Source organism: Copadichromis virginalis, linkage group LG23, assembly GCF_057382275.1.
Source record: "Copadichromis virginalis isolate Kocher_CV1m ecotype Utaka linkage group LG23, C_Virginalis_male_GT1.1, whole genome shotgun sequence".
NCBI lineage: Eukaryota > Metazoa > Chordata > Actinopteri > Cichliformes > Cichlidae > Copadichromis > Copadichromis virginalis.
In genome coordinates this window covers 36,039,349-36,056,836 of record NC_140639.1, presented here as the reverse complement: position 1 = coordinate 36,056,836, position 17,488 = coordinate 36,039,349, and the positions used below count along the sequence as shown (strand labels likewise).

The 17,488-nt window shown below is 38.2% G+C and overlaps 2 protein-coding genes across 5 annotated transcripts in view; one reads left to right on the top strand and one right to left on the bottom strand.

The window, feature by feature from the left end:
* Nucleotides 1–6,547, top strand: part of LOC146681500 (voltage-gated inwardly rectifying potassium channel KCNH7-like) — a 79,276-nt gene extending 72,729 nt beyond the window's left edge. For all 4 annotated transcript variants that reach the window (XM_085449149.1, XM_085449148.1, XM_085449147.1 and 1 more), the window contains one exon: nt 1,114–6,547. In XM_085449149.1, coding sequence (XP_085305275.1) covers nt 1,114–1,389 — 276 coding nt within the window. In that variant the 3' untranslated portion in view covers nt 1,390–6,547. The remainder of the gene's footprint in view (nt 1–1,113) is intronic.
* Nucleotides 6,291–16,799, bottom strand: LOC146681499 (grancalcin-like). The gene is made up of 8 exons (XM_085449151.1): nt 16,616–16,799; nt 15,864–16,073; nt 13,423–13,492; nt 10,618–10,661; nt 10,290–10,437; nt 9,450–9,563; nt 9,185–9,243; nt 6,291–6,958 (listed from the first exon to the last, which is right to left on the bottom strand). The coding sequence occupies exons 1-8, from the start codon at nt 16,637–16,639 to the stop codon at nt 6,932–6,934; spliced, it is 696 nt and encodes a 231-aa protein (XP_085305277.1). The 5' UTR covers nt 16,640–16,799; the 3' UTR covers nt 6,291–6,931.
* Nucleotides 16,800–17,488: the final 689 nt, after the last annotated feature.

The window sequence follows — 17,488 nt, the reverse complement described above, 5'->3', positions numbered from 1 at the left end:
AAAACATCAGTTAGGAGTTATTTTGGAGCATAGTAGAGCAAACTGGTTAGCTGTGATGGAGCTCTGCGTTACACAAATCAGAGAACACCAGTGGATTTTGCCCGTCATCACTCAGCGTGCTGCTGTTGTAAAGTTGGAGCAGCTTGCCCTTCAAAATAATATTAAATATTGATCTTTTATTCCATTAAATCCAGTTTGATTTATTTGTGGCAGCAGTTCACAGTTCACGGTCCTTTTACATTTGAAGGTAAATAGCCTGAAATGTTATAAGATTTATTAATAATACTATCCTTATGAACCAGCAATCTCCTGTGACGAGCATCAGAAGCGTTTGTTTTCAAAAGGCCACATTGACTTTTTTGCACTATTGCACTTTCTTGTTTAAATCGAGCAGGATGGACTCATTTCAGTCATTCGCCATGAGATCTACTAACTGTTTTTTGTTTTTGTTTTGTTTGTTTTTTAGTTTTTAGTTTTAGGACATCAGGAGCCTGATTAGGAAGCTCCATGTGCCAGTTCTGAACCTCAAGCCATATTTTGCCCTTGTGTGTCCTATGAGCAAAGCACTGGTGATGGTGGGGAGGAAGAATTCCTTTTTTTTTTTTTTATAAAAAAAGCAGGATAAACCTCCCAGGAGGACCAGGTTCAGGAGAGGGCAGCCATCAGGTGACGTAAAAAACAAGAGAGAGAAAACAGGAGCAGAAAGACAACAAACAGAACGAATCACAGAGAGTAGAAAAAGTTAATGGCATGCAGTAGTGGCATATAAATAAAGAGGCTACTGGACAGCAAATAAAATTTTTCATCTCCTGTTATTATAGGTTTTGTATTATAGGTGGATATTTATGAAAGCAGTGTTGAAATAATGCAGGAGAGCACCTATATGGAAGGACAAAATTCACAGTAAAATTTAAATTAAATTAAATTTTTATTATTTATTATTTATTAAAACTAATAAGAAAGTAAGTGAGATAAAGCCTTGGAAAGAACTACCAAAAACCACTCCTACGTTGACCGGCTGTCAGGGGTTTATATCATGTGATAGAAAGTCGTTTGCTGTGTGTAGTCTTTCTTTAATTTCTGTGGATTTCCACTGTACTGTTCCATCCCCAGAGCCCCGGCTCAGAGAGAGCCCTGAACACATCCAAAGAAACCTCCCCAGTCCTTCTCCATGCAGAGACTCATCCCAATGGGGACTTAGCTGGACTGCTTGAGAATAACACCAACACTGAGCAGAGAGACATCCTAGACTCAGCAGAGCAGCAGCACCACCAACATCCACTGAATTTCCCATCAAGCCGGCAAGCCTCTCTACCAGATGTCCCCAGCAGCTCAGGAATGTTGGGACTCCACAGGCCAGTCTCCGACCCGGGGCTTCCAGGGATGTAGCCCCTACCCCCCACTCCAAACCCTTCGACAATGACTGAAGGTTATTTCTAAAGCTTGACTCAGGGTTTAAGAAAGAGACTAAATATGCAAAGGTTAAAAGAAACTGTAGACTTTCTTCCATTCCTTTTGAGAAAACCCCCTAGCTCCCTCCTCCGTCCCTGCCCTGTGCTCCAATTTAGATGTATAAAATCCATTTATACAGAGGTATTTATACACTATATTACTTCCACGTGTAAAGTCATCATCTACCATGTACATAGTTGAAATAGAACACTGCCAGCAACTCAAGGCACCTAATGTGCTCTTCCGAAAAGATATGCATGATTTTTTTTTTCTCATGTTGTCTTCTGTTGCATGTTCCTCACACACAGTGCAAACCACCATTCATTCAGGGGTGGCCTCAGCACGCTCACAGACTGCACACAGACTGTAGCTTTCCACTCTCATTTTCCACCACTCTTCCCTCCTCACAGGGAACAAAGCTACTTGAAACTCTTTCCAAGGCATTTCTAAACTTAGCACAAAAAGTATGGAAATTTGTGTTTGGTCAATTATTTCTTTGTTGTAATAATCCTTCTTGCTAATAAATGTTATACTGTTGGAACGCTTGTTTATTTCCCTTTAAATAGTGCCACATTTGTAAGGAAAATGCATTTGTGGGTTGAGCAGCAGTGTTGAGCAAGTGGGTTGAAACTATGAAAAACACGCCAAACCAGTTTATCTGTTGTCTTGTTTGGTGTTGTTTATTGAATTAAATGACTGAAGTGCGAAGAAACAAGAAATATTGACAATTTGTTCATTATAAAACAGGGGCCTCGCCTTCCACCACCTCCTCATCCTAGTCACCAGCTTGGTAGCACAGTGCTGTGTGCTGGTGTCCCATTTTACAACCACCATTTGACCCAAGTCAGCCAAAGTGGTTGTGTTGGTCACAGAATAAGCTGTTTGGCAAGCAACCACATACTTAACTTTGCTGCTCAACCCACAAATGCATTTTCCTTACAAATGTGGCACCATTTAAGGGGAAATAAACAATCACTGATACAATTAGCCGAACACAAACTTCCTTACTTTTTGTGCTAAGTTTATATTTCACTCCACAGCTTTCAAGCTCCAAATAAATTGGTGCAGTCGCATATTGGCAAGGAGAGCTGTCTGTATGTTTAGCGTGCCTAATGTACACCACATTGCCATGACATATGAAAAACCAGTTATTCAGCCCCTATTACAGGATGTAATATTAGAGTGTGTAGAGGCTGCTCTGATGTCCCATAGCACAATGACAACTTTGTCAGTCTTTGAAAGCAATAATGATATAACGATGAGGAGCCACAGTGGATTTTCTGGTATGTTTCTAGAGTTAAATACATTCTGGAAATAATTATCTATGAGCTGAAGAACATAGCGTTTGTGCTGTGGATGAATTTACTTGTATAGAGCAAACCTGATGTAAAGCTTCACACATTTTAGCTCACTTTAATTATTAGAAACAAACAAAAATTAAGACCACAACATGAAGATGATTAACACCCTGAGGAAGTCAAAAACATGAAGGACATTTATGTCAAGGCTGTTTGCACAAGTTTTTTTTCTGTGATGGTTTACAGTGTGAAGCACAGCTCACTGTCTGCTTGTCCTATTCTATTTTGGTAGTGATCAACGAGACACTGACAAAAGTCAGCATGAATCTTTGATGGCTGTTTGTGACAGAAAGTTTACAAAATGTATTGTTTTTTCCAGTCTTTTCAGGATAATTCACCAACAATAATTCCTGTAGCTTATTAAGCTAGTCCATTTATAAAAAACACACACGCACACACACACACACACACACACACACACACACACAAATCCAACTTTTACCAGTAGCCAAATATATAAACCATGAATATGCATGAAAAAGCTGGACAAAGGATGAGTCAAACACACTTCAGAACATGCGTACACATGGTTTTCTCAGAGTAAGTCAAGCTTGACTTGCTGACATGGAGATCAGTAATAATGTGATGGAAATAAAACAAAAGAAAGTGTCCCGGAGCTTAAATTTCTTATTATTTAATTATTATCACACTGTAGAAAACAGTGGGTGGAGATTGTGGTGTGACCAAAATTACTGCAACCTTGGGATCTTATTGCCTCTGAAATAGTTGTTTCGAAGATAGGACCAGGTCTGGGAACACTACTGCAGTTATCTGTGAGGAATTAGTCAAAACTGCTAATCTGTTGCACAGAAAGTAAATAGAAATTCACATTAGCTATGTAGATTCAGAGTCCAGCCAGAACATTATGTTTTTAAAACAGAAATTCCTCCATAAATTGTTTTTGCAATATAGCAGAATAACTGCAAAATGACAGGCTCTGATACAGGAATATAATCAGTATACAACTAGCAGCAACCAGTTGAGTCGAGTGGGCTGTTGCAGAGACTCATCACAGGAGAGTTGCTCATATTGACACGTTGCCTCATTGCAACATGTTTGTAGTCTGACTTTATTCCTAACTTAGCAATTATATGCAAACCTTTGCCAATTTGTGTGAGAGGATCAGTCCACATTTCCTGTTTGGAGATGGGTCGCTGCCCTATTTGAAGCTTGAAGGTGCTTCACGATTCAGTGCAATCACAGGGCAACCAAGGTTGTTGCCCTATTTACACTCTAGCGTGACTGAGCAACACTAAATCTGGTAAATGCTTTTGATGTGGGAGCTATAAATAACAATAATAGTGTGTAGTGGTTATACATAAGGATGGGGCTTATTGGAGGACCTTATTGATGCCTTGGTATTCTTCTTTTTTTTTTTTTAACCCTTGCACCTGCTGCCCTTTGCTTTACACATACAGAGCTCTAGCTTCTGCTGATCTGTTTCTGATTGTAGAACTGAGACCAACAGAACACAGTTCCCACAAGTGAGTGTTTCACACAAGATCCAGAGTTTTTGTATACAAAAGATCAGTGATAGGATCGGCTAAATCCATTCATGGTTTAAGAAGGTAATTTTCCTAATACACATGCCCGGTTCATACAAGAAGAAAAGAATATGTGAGAATATGTGTACACATTTCAGTTTTTGTGCACACATACATGATTTCTTATGAATTATCTGTATCTGGATACATCAGATAAAGTGAACTTTGCGTTTACACCTATTCAAATTCATCTTAACTTGGTATTATTCTTTCAAACGAAGAGCTCCATTTGTCATTTTGTCACAGAAAATAAATGTTTTAGAAATAATTAAAACTCCTAAACTGATTTCCTTGACATAAAAGTCCTTCAAGTGTTTGAGAATGAGACTGCTTGACAGGAACCAGCGTCCCAAATTCTCTTGAAAGCTGGAAGGAACTGCTGGAGGCTAGTTTCATTCAGTTGCATGCTTTACGTCTTCCATTATACTCCTAAAATAACATTGCCTATGTGAACGTTAACAAAGCATGATGATTAAACAATCATCTTAAACAAGGTTTATTTCATGTATTTTATGCTGAGGACAGAGCTCAGCCTCCAAACGGCCTTAGCTTTATTCGCCTGCTCTAGCCTTTACAAACATCAGTCCGACACACCAAAAATCTGCTTATCCACAAATGTAAATGTACCAAACCATTTTAGATTAGACTGCATTATGAGAATTAGTCCTTTTAGTTTTCCAACTACATAAAGTCCAGCACAAGCTCGTGTATTGCATGGAGACTGCACTTGAAACAATTATAAAAAGGTCTGCGTGACACGTATTGATCTGTAATTACAGCACACGACTCATCCGCAGAGACTTGGAAATAACAGTTACATCTATTTTTCTAAAACAAAGTATTAATTTGCCATTATTTTTCTATGTACCTTGTTTGTTTCCAAAAGCCCTGCTCTCGGTTGGAATGCTGTGGACTACTGCTGGGACGATGATGATGATTAATGTCATGCGTAGCCTCTCAATGTAGCAAGCAGAGATGGGCAACACTGAAGGCGATGTGTTGCACAGAGTTTGTCTTGATTTTTTGCACATTGATTTGATGATTTTTTTCCCCCCAGTTTTTACTTGGACCTTTCTCTCTGATCATTTGGTATGTTGAAACAAGCAAGTTCAAACCCAGAACTTCGCTGTTCTCTGAAGAGAGCCTGGCTTGCATTTGATCCTTTGACTCCAAACCACTCAATAATACATGTAGACGTGATCAAAAACTTGGTGAGATATGAGAGAAATGATGAAATCAGATTTATCCTTCCAGAAGAACCAAGTGGTGAGATAATACACAATTAACATGGGTGAGATTAAAGATCTTTACAGGACGATACAAATGTTTCCTGCTTTTTTTGGATAAGCTTTCTTTCTCAAGCACATGTGTAGAACAAAACTTGACATGTCCAACACCTGAAGAGGCATCTAATGAACTTTCTTGGGATTTGCAGACTTTTGCACAGAGATTAGAAAACTTGCTGTACTTGATATGTCACTTTTTAAATCTAGTGCTGTTCACAATTGTTTTTATGCATTTTTTTTAAATGTTTGCCACTGTATTTTATACAATGCAACACTTAACAGCTAATTTGAATGTTTCTGTTAACTATATTTAAAGAAATAAAGTGTATTGTGTAAATAGACTTGGGGGGCGGGGATTCGCAGTTGTATAAATAAATAAACAGAATGCTTGCTGATTAAAAGTCGTTATTCTGATTTTCCAAAAATGCTGTCAATGGACGAAGGGGAAAAGCTGAAACATTCCCAGCTGGAAAATCTCAAACACATGAACATTTTTGAACAGACTGCAGATCTCACTCTACTTTTCCAACACACAGTCATCACTGACTGCTTGGTAAATTTAATTTATATGCATCTGGTTTTGTAAATTGTATAAAACAGAGGTATACATCAGATTGGGGAAATGAGAAAACAGCAGCTGACAAAATCCATTACTGTCAAACATTTAATATAAAAAGCAAATGAACATGTTCTTTGTAACAACAATCAATCGTGACTCGTGATGCACTTCCTGTAAGTCCAACAAAAGGTGTTTGGAGCGTACATTCAGAAAGTCTAATGGCACATCAGAGCATCTTTTTAACAGCGATACGTTGTTAGCATATCTTACAATTTCTGTTAAAACAGGTGTTTGGTTATTGAATAAAATCTCTTGGAAATCATCCTAAATAAAAAATTTATTTTTGAAGTCCAAATCCAAAAAGGTGTTTATGATGAAGCCCTTTAAAGCCACTACATGCAGATTTTATGAGATTACATTTTTTTTAATAAACTTAAAAGATTATAATATTTGTGCCCTTATTTTGAAAGACAAACATTTCTATTACAGGCTTTAAAATATTGCCCTTCAATGCTGATTTATAATATGTGTGTACATCTTCAGCACATCCCTGTGTAAAATACACAATTAATGCATTATAGTAAGCATTACAAGCAGTGGGTGAATTTTCTGTTGCTGCACAGTCTTAGTATACTGGCCTTCCCTTGCATTCCCGTGAGACAATAATCCAGAATTAGGTTCTGATTGGCACACAAACAGCTTGCCCTCGTGGATTGGGACAGACGACAGCACTTAGATGGCCATTGTGCACAGGATAAACTGTCAACAAGAGGGGGAAGAGTGGTAAATGTGGTCATCCACAACAACTCAACAGGAAATGCTTTTTAAAGCTACAGCAAGATACTAGCAAACCCCCAACTGCTGCAGGATCCCACAGCTTGCAAACACGTCCTGGGCCCTCTGCACAGCGTGCTTTTGTTTGTCATGCTGAGAACATTTCACACCGTGGGTGTACAGGTGTGCAAGGACAAAACCTCTATGATAGTTTCTCGGAGCCCTGTCAGTGCAACGGAAAAGCTCCAGAGCGATAAAGGGTATAGGTGAGGAGGGGACTATCACTGTAGTTCTTAAGTTTTCTACACATTGCTTGAAAGAAGTGCATATGAAAAAGCAAGTCAGATATAGTGAGATCAGGTTTAAGTTAGGGCTGCTCAATTAATCGAATTTTAATCACGATTACGATCTGGGCTTTCAACGATCATTAAAAATGACTGAGCCGATTATTAGCCCCTCCCTCGTGCTTTACTCTCGCGCTGCTCCGTGTGGCAAATCAAGCGCACCTCTCTGCATTTCCAACACCTGTCACAACAATTAAGAAGACCCAAGGGAAGCTCGGAAAGCTAAGCAGAAGTTATTTGGGGAGGAGAGTGACTGCCGTTGGTTGAAAAGAGAGGTAAAAAAAAAAAACTTCAGTGGTGTGGAAACATTATGGGTTCTACTTGACGTGGATCAAGTAGACATAGTGTGTAAACTTTGCTACAGTGTCGTAGCTGCGCCACAGATCAACACTGCAAAGTTCACTAAACATAGATGTTTACATTTTTCATTTATTTTTTTATATTGCAAACATTTGCACTGTTATCAGTATTTGCACACTATTTTATATTATTTTTTAAAGTCATTGTTCAATACGTTGTTATTGTTAACCCTTTAAATCCCTGTAGAACCTGAAACGTGTAAGCTAGCGCAATAATTTGTTTTGCATATGAAACCGGAGGAGTTGTACTTACATCTTATGCCATCAGCTTGTCCTAAGTCATGGTTTCCTTCCACATAAAGCTTTGCAAAAATTGCATAAAAAGCGCTTGCAGGAACAAAAACATAATATTCCAGAAACACGCTTTGCCAATCCGATCAGCTGTTCGTAACACTTCCCACAATGAAAAAGATGTCAACGCGAACTATCGCATGTCCGCCATTTCCTGTCCGAAACCGGAAGGGAAAAAACGTCATTTTCATGGAAAATGACGTTTTTTTACTTGTAGGCCTTAAAAGCCTATACTGGTGTTTTTATAAGTCATGTTTGACTTTTCTGAAGTTTCTGGGATGCTTAGAACTCGAATTGCACAGCTGGAAATAGTTTATTTTGATGCACATGCTGTTTTCTTTGCAAATTTGCATCATAGGATTGTTTTTTGTTTTTCCTGCAGTATATAAAAATTGCTGTATCTCCAAAATAAAACTATGAAGACACTCAAAATAAATTTACTGTGGTGGGAAACTATTTTTTGCAACTTTTTTGTATTTAAAGTTTTGAGGGATAAAACTCTTAAATTTCCCCAAGTAGAAATATATGTAATGACAAAAACGATTTTCAATTTTTTTGTAGTTTATTGCACTTTTTTTGTAATTAATGTAATTACTATGGACTTAATGCATACATATTATTAAAATATGGGCTATAACAGTTGTATTGATGTATAGCAACTTGAAATGCTCCCAAAAATGGCACTACAACATGTAAAAATAAATAAATAAATAAATAAATAAAATAAAAAAATAAAAAAAATAATATAAGCTCTGGCGGACTTGGTTCTATGGTAGGTCTTAAAGGGTTAAATTAATATCGTCAAATAATCGAGATCTCAATTTCAGTGAAAATAATCGTGATTATCATTTTTGCCATAATCGAGCAGCCCTAGTTTAAATCGATCTTTAACCTTGTAACTTTCTACTGTTAAGTTTACGTTGTGCTGATGTAAGAATAGTGCACCAAACTCACAACCGATGAAAAATGTCTATAATGCTGGCCAAATCCTGCCTATTCATGTCTGCAAAGGGCTTAACTTGGACTGTGATATGGCCATGACTGGGGATTAGGACAGGAAAATAAATAAATAAAATAAAATAGAGTAAGACTGGAGAAATCTTTTTTTTCCTGCATGGGTAACACAGGTGTTTGGAACACCACAAACACAACAACCAGGTGATCTGAGCAGATTCGGGCAGAGCTAAATTGGAACACCGGACATAAAAAATACTTACATCATCATATTGGAAGGTGACAGATCCCTGCTGCATGACATCTCTCTGCCTGAAGTTGTCTGTAACAGGCAGAGTAAGATCAGGGTCATGATTTCAATAAAACTAATTTCTTGCTGCTTCGTGACTCAGACGTAAGGATGGAGCAAAGTAGAACATTGCAGCACACTACAGCGAACAGCAGGGGAATACAGGTGAAATGAAAGCCATGTCTGCGTTTGCAATGGCTGATCACTGAACATGTCAGACCTTGTCTGTCTTCTCATACCTGTGAGAGCTCGGAGTTTCACACAGCAGGCCACATAGTCATCGAAGAAGACCCTGCCCCCTTTGTTGTATCGCTTGAGAATAGCATTCAGGGCCTGTGGACTGATGCGGTAGCCTTAAAAAAAAAAAAAGGGGGGGGGGGGGGGGGCGACAATATCAGGCTCATCATTCCTGTCAATCTGCTGGTCAAAAGTTGTGTCACTGTGAAATAATTTACTAGATTTGAAATCAAAAGAACACTCCTATGAGCAAAATAAAGTTCAATATTTTATTCTTTCATCATAGTGGAAGCAAGTGCTTCACTGCTGTCTTTTGCAAGAAAGCTGCAAAGCACTTCATAGACAGATAGATAGGTATAGATAAATAGATTTTTTTTACAATAATTGAAAGATTTAATAATGATGAAAACCATTATCACCAGCATTTCGTAGTACTGTGACTCAAGATTAAGGCCTGCTGTTATGGAATCGTCTGTTTATAGCATTATTCTGTGGCTTTATAAGTCATACTGAATGTACTTTATTCTATACAGTTTAAAAGCTTTATCCACTTTACATTCATAAATATGGCCAATTTAGAAACGCAAATTAACCTTACATGCCTGTCTTTGCACTGCCCAAGGAAGTCGGAGTACCCAGATAAACCTACACTGGCACAGGGAGAACATGCAGACTCCAAGCAGAGAAGCCTGAAGGCTGGAGCCCAGAACCTTCTCACTGTGAGGGCCAAGTGGTAACTCCAGTAAAAACCAGTCACATATTATTAGGTCTAATTAAGTGTCACTAAATTAAAGATGATATTAGCCATTAAGTATCTGATGCTGAAATGTTAGGACTCTCACCCATGGCGTTGATAGCCTGAGTCATCTCGTGAGGTTCTACAGTTCCACTTCGATCCCGGTCAAACATCATGAAGTTCTGCTTCCAGCCGTTGAGAGCTGAAAACAGCTCCTTAAACTCATTGAAACCCATCTTGCCTGTCAAGTCTCTCTGGTGACAGGTTGGTTAAGATTTAAGCGCAGATATGAGGACAGTAATTGCTATAACAAAGCAAAGGTTGAGTCACGCCTGCTATAAACCTGAGGAATTTCACCTGAAAAGTTTGATTAGGATATGACGAGCAGCATATTGCAGCTACTTAGACCAAAGATACTGTACAAAAAAGGATACATCTAGCATTGCAATCATGATCCTGCATGTGTCCAGGCTGAAGGCTGTAAAGATAATACACATGTTAGAAATTACTTGAGGCAACATTTTTATTTTCATTTTAAAGATAACACAAAAGTACTGCCTGGTGGTTGAAAGCAACTTTCAGAGCTAATACCATACTCAAAGCATCCCAAGATAAGGTCTGGATTTAGGAAGCTCCTAAAGGAAGTTCCATGTGACTCCAAATCGTATGACTCCTACAAGGTTTCTCAATAAAGCTCTCAACTAGTATTTGCTCTTGTGAAAAAGCTGGTGGTGATAGGGCTGCTCGATTATGGCAAAAATGATAATCACGATTATTTTCACTGAAATTGAGATCTCGATTATTTGACGATATTTATTTAACCCTTTAAGACCTACTATAGAACCAAGTCCGCCAGAGCTTATATTATTTTTTTACATGTTGTAGTGCCATTTGTGGGAGCATTTCAAGTTGCTATACTGTTATAGCCCATATTTTAATAATATGTATGCATTAAGTCCATAGTAATTACATTAATTGCAAAAAAGTGCAATAAACTACAAAAAAATTGAAAATCGTTTTTGTTTTGTTTTTTTTACATATATTTCTACTTGGAGAAATGTAAGAGGTTTATCCCTCAAAACTTTAAATACAAAAAAGTTGCAAAAAATAGTTTACAACAACAGGAAATTTAGTTTAAGTGTCTTCATAGTTTTATTTTGGAGATACAGCAATTTTTATATACTGCAGGAAAAACAAAACAAAAAAAACAATCCTATGATGCAAATTTGCAAAGAAAACAGCATGTGCATCAAAATAAACTATTTCCAGCAGTGCAATTCGAGTTCTAAGCATCCCAGAAACTATTCAGAAAAGTCAAACATGACTTATAAAAACACCAGTATAGGCTTTTAAGGCCTACAAGTAAAAAAACGACATTTTCCGTGAAAATGACGTCACTTCCGGTTTCGGACAGGAAATGGCGGACATGCGATAGTTCGCGTTGACATCTTTTTCATTGTGGGAAGTGTTACGAACAGCTGATCGGATTGGCAAAGCGTGTTTCTGGAATATTATGTTTTTGTTCCTGCAAGCGCTTTTTATGCAATTTTTGCAAAGCTATATGTGGAAGGAAACCGTGACTTAGGACAAGCTGATGGCATAAGATTTAAGTTTCATATGCAAAAAAATTATTGCGCTAGCTTACGCGGTTCAGGTTCTACAGGGATTTAAAAATAGTTACACAAAACAGAGCGTGCTGCTCTGACCGGCTTTAAAGGGTTAACAATAACAACGTATTGAATAATGACTTTAAAAAATAATATAAAATAGTGTGCAAATACTGATAACAGTGCAAATGTTTGCAATATAAGAAATAAATGAAAAATGTAAACATCTATGTTTAGTGAACTTTGCAGTGTTGCTCTGTGGTGCAGCTACGACGCTGTAGCAACGTTTACACACTATGTCTACTTGATCCACGTCTGACTCCGCGAACCCATAATGTTTCCACACCACTGAAGTTTTTGGGTTTTTTTTACTTCTCTTTTCAACCAACGGCAGTCACTCTCCTCTCCAAATAACTTCTGCTTAGCTTTCCGAGCTTTCCGAGCTTCCCTCGGGTCCTCTTAATTGTTGTGACGCCTGTTCGAAATGCAGAGAGGTGCGCTCGATTTGCCACACGGAGCAGCGCCAGAGTAAAGCACAAGGGAGGGGCTAATAATCGGCTCAGTCATTTTTAATGATCATTAAAAGCCCAGATCGTAATCGTGATTAAAATTCAATTAATTGAGCAGCCCTAGGTGGTGATATAGATTACTTGTTAGCTCACAACAAAAACTGCTGCAGATAATTTACTTACTGAATCACTATTTTAAACCTGTTAACCAATCACTACAGATACAGTAGCTGTGTCCAAAATCACTCATCTGTCATTCACTACCTTCTTTATAATAGACAGTCAACCATCCAGTGAGCAATAGACCAGTGGCTATGAAGATCAAATGCAACACGCCATACTCCAAAAATGGTAGAACTGTACAGCTTCAGCATCTTCTAAGTCAAATATTAGAGCCAACAGAAGGTTTTCATAAATGTGACTTTTCTGTAAAAATTTATTTTTTATGACCAAACTTTCACATGCGCAATTACATTCTTGCAACGTGTGTTAACCTCATCCTTCCTCTTAACTCTGGGGTGTTTCAATAATTGTTTGAACCTTTCACTTCTCTCTTCGAGCTCAGCACTGTGTGGAACTACATGTATAAACATGTGAGAGCTGCCCTAAGGGGGTGGGCCAGAGGACGGCTTTAGAAAGTTATTACTGTTGGTTAATTCAGCAGGTTTCATGATGTGAAGTAATCTCACGGAAAGTCGCCTACGTGTTTTTGTCCTTTTTGCTCATACTTATTGCTCACATGTGTCTGAATGTTTGCTTTTGTTGATTAATTTTATATGTCATCAACCTGCCAGGAAAGACCTGGCATATTAATTGCTAATTAATCTGTCCCTTTTAAATACACATAAACATAGGTGCGTATTAATGATATGCAGTGAACAGTCCACAAACAAGACTTCACAAAAAAAGTGTACATTTATAAAATCCAAGCTGTGACAGTGAAAATTCCTCAGTTTCTCAGTAAAAATTGCTCTCAGTAACAAATATTTAAAGGGCCCACTTAGCTGGAACTTTTAGCTCGATATTGGAGATATAAACTGCCCTTCAAAATTAAAACAGAAATTGTGTAAAAGCATAATTCAAGCATCGACCTCTTTAGTTAAAGAGAAAGCAGTAAACTTACGACTGTAGCTGCCAGTAAAACCAGCTTGAGTCAGACATCTCTGGAGTTCCTCTGCATCAATCTCGCCGTCCTGTACAGAGCAGGAAGTCACATATTTTTTCACTTAAAATTGTAAAAAGTGGTGCGGATGGTTCTGCATTAGGAATTGGATGGTTTCCTAATGTGACAAAGCCAAGGCCTATTAATTACAACTGGTAATTTCTCTTTCCCACCAGATTTATTTAAAAAAATAATTTATTTCACCGTTTAAAAAAAAAAAAAAATTGGCAGTCCTCATTGGATTAACCAATACCTAAAAGAATAGGAAAGTGCATGAAACTCAGTGAAGACCTAAGAAGAATTGTTGATTTACAAAAGTTGGAAAGGTCTCAGCTTTATCTTGGACCTTTCCATTTCTAAACAGATGCAGATTCCAATATAAGTGATCCTGATCCTTCACAAAACAAAGACTGCACTATTAGGCCACAATGACAAGAAATGTAAAGGTGAGACTTCAAACCTAACACTATCAACTGTCAAGCATGATGGTTGTACCATGATGCTCATTCTTTATGCTGTATACAGTGAGGAACATAAGTATTTGAACACTCTGCAATTTTGCAAGTTCTCCCTCTTAGAAATCATGGAGGGGTCTGAAATTCACATTGTAGGTGCATTCCCCAGTGTGAGAGACAGCATTTAAAAAAAAAAAAAAAATCAGGAAATCACATTGTATGATTTTTAAAGAATTTATTTGTATTGCACTGGTGCACATAAGTATTTGAACACCTGAGAAAATCAGTGTTAATATTTGGTACAGAAGCCTTTATTTGCAATTACAGAGGTCAAACGTTTCCTGTAGTTCTTGACCAGGTTTGCACACACTGCAACAGGGATTTGGCCCACTCATCCACACAGACCTCCTCTAGATCTGTCAGAGCTACCTCCAAATTCTTCAACATCACCTCAAATCAACAGCTAAACAGTTGAAACTTGGACACAATTAGGTGTTTAAACAGGACAATCACCCCAAACACACAACAAAGTTGGCTCTGTAAGAGATAAAGCTGCCTAACATTGAGCTTCTGGAATGGCCTTCCCAAACACCCAAACTCAACACTATTGAAAAAACTATACATAAGACCCGAGCCTGTGCCAGGAAACCAACGAGTTTAAATGAATGCTACCAATAGTTTGATTATTTTGTGCATTTACTTCTATTTTGCATCCATAACGGATGGAAGGTTTATAGACCAGTACAAACTCTACTGGCACTCACTCTTTAAGCCTTGCAGCTTACATTAGCTTATAACAAACACTGACTGGGATACCAGAGAAAGACAGGGTGATACTAACAGATTTTGACTAGAATTGCTTGAAGGAGTGAATGAGGTGACATGTAAGAGTTGACTCTCCGAATTATTAACTATCTGTGACTTATTTCTTCAACCACTTATGCAGGGTGGCATGGTGATGTAGAGGTTTGCTCTGTCACTGCATAGCAAGACAGTTCAAACCATAACTGGGGTCTTTCTGTATAGTTTTCATGTTCTCTCTCTGCCTGTTTGGACACTTATTTAAACTTTAATAATTATCAAAACTTTACATTTGACCTCTGATATGCCTTAGCACCAAAAAGGTTGAAAATGGTATGTAGGCAGGTTAAGAGACTAATATTAGTCCTACATGATTCATTCTTGCAGAGGATCTTGTCTGTGTAGCAGAAAGTAAAGAAAGGAAGAAGATGTGACAGACGGTAGTGTAAGTGAAGATGAAAAAAAAAGTTCAATTAAAATAATCCACCGTTAACCTTGATACTTTAAATAAAACTCGTTTAACCATGAGATTTTGGTAGACTACAGTATGCGACAAATATGAAAAATATAATGACCACAGATCAACAGATATTAGAGAATGTTCGACCTGTCGGCCTCAGGCAGCTGTGTCAAGTCTCTGAAGATGAGAACCAGTAGGTTTAAAAACAGTTTCATCCCACAGGAAATAATACCCCGGAATAAAAACCACTAAACAAAAATAGTTTGAGTGCAATAACTGCAAACATCATTGTGCAAGTGCATGTACACTGCTGTTTTGTAATGTTTCTAATGCAGTTTTTTCTTGAAAACTAAACAACTTTCTGCTCTCGTCTCAGCAAGCCACAACCTCTCAGCTGAGTGCACACACTATCAAGTAAAACTTTGTGCTCACACCGTTTCGAACTGGAGGCCAGCAGCCAAGATTTTGTGCATTATCTATGCATTGATGACAGAGGGAACTCAAGTTAAGTCAGAGCTCCTTTACTGCTTCATCTGAGCTCCTGACACTTATGACATATTGAACATCTGCAGACAGAGCCTGTCTCGTTTTTGATCTGAAATATGAAAATGAAATCAAAGCTGCTGGGAAAATGTGACTTTCTTAAAGACTATGACTGACATGTTTCTGCATGCATCCAAACTCACCTGGCCTGCTATGGCTGTAAAGTATCCCCACATTGGGTCATTTGCAGGTGGGGGTTGGGCACCAAATGTTCCTGGATAGCTTCCATACTGTCCATATCCTCCTTGAGGTGGCCCACCTCCCATCGGACCCCCCATGTTCCCAGGCATGGGACCTCTCATGGGCCCTCCTGGCATTCCTTGCGGTGGCATGCCTGGCATTTGGCCCCCATACTGAGACAGAAAATAGAGAGAAGATTAGTACTGGTATGTAAAACACTGATCAGAGTGCTGATTTGTTTCATACCACAAAACAATTATAACCTGTTGCCCTGTGTGCCCTACACAAAGTGCTGTCAATACGCTACATTTTCAAATACTCTGCAGTGCTTGTTTAAATACAGTGTACAGACATAAAGAAAGTCTTTAGCACCGATAATCGTACTTGCTGTAATTTCATAGGTTACTCTATGCCAAAACCTTTTTCATATACACAGCTGAGAGACTGAAGGCGAGCACTGAGAGATTTTTCATCCCGGAAGACATTTTTTCGGGGTATAAAAGTTCATTTACAATCAACAGAGGACGCCAATATAGCTCCTGAGTTACAGTAGGTAAAAAGTTACCACATTAATAATTACTACAGGAGTACAGGAACAAATGCAGCACCTCTACAGTCACAACTTAACGTAAAATATGCAAGAGCCTCCAGCAACAGCTAACCCTCCTGCTAGCTACTGTAGCTCGTTTAACAGTGTTTAGTACAGTTTACTCACTCCGCCGTATCCTGGATAAGCCATTTGGTGAAAAGGAAAGATCTCTGACAAGTTTAATACTTATAAAATGTCAGTGTGATTTGATACGAGCTACACTGTAACAACGCTGTAACTTCCGAAGTCAGAAGAGCAGTGCATCACATCCGAGCTGCCGAGAGTTGTCGGAAGTGCCTTGACAGACATTGCAACTAGCCAATGACAGAAGAGCACAGGGCATTTTTAAAAGGACCGCCAAAATGCTCTTAGCTTTGCTCTCCTGCAATGTTGTCATTCACCACTAGGTTGTGCTGTGGAAACCTTGGTTCTGCTCGTGTAATAAAGAAGCGCTATATACTATTTATTTTTCATAATTTCAGGAATTTAAAGGTCTTTAAATAAAAACGAAACAAATAAAATTACAAGTAAGAAAAATGCACATTAAGATACGTTTAAATTAAGTTTAAAAATGTATATATTTATTTATTTATTCTTAATTGTCTGCAGATCCAGCATAAATAACCTGCCAAATCATTTATGTATAGCTACCTACTGTCGCGATCCCTTTTTGAGTAAGGGAGGAGTCAAAAGTAGCTTTACCTAAAACACTATCATAAGAATATGTGTATCTAATCAAGACAGGAAGCTGAAAATATCAACAAATAGAAGATGAGATTTCACATCTGTAAAAGTGAGCAGCCTTCACGGCATTTCATTCTTCAGTAAAACTTCAGTAAAAGAAATTCAAATGAAAAGCAAAATATCTGAGGCTGCTAGAGAACTGTGAGAGCAAAGGACAGTGCAAAAGACATTACTTCCTGTACGTTATGTCCATGGCTTAGTGTGGAGTGGTATCTTAACAGAACCAACATCTGGGGTGGGAGGTCCCACTTTATC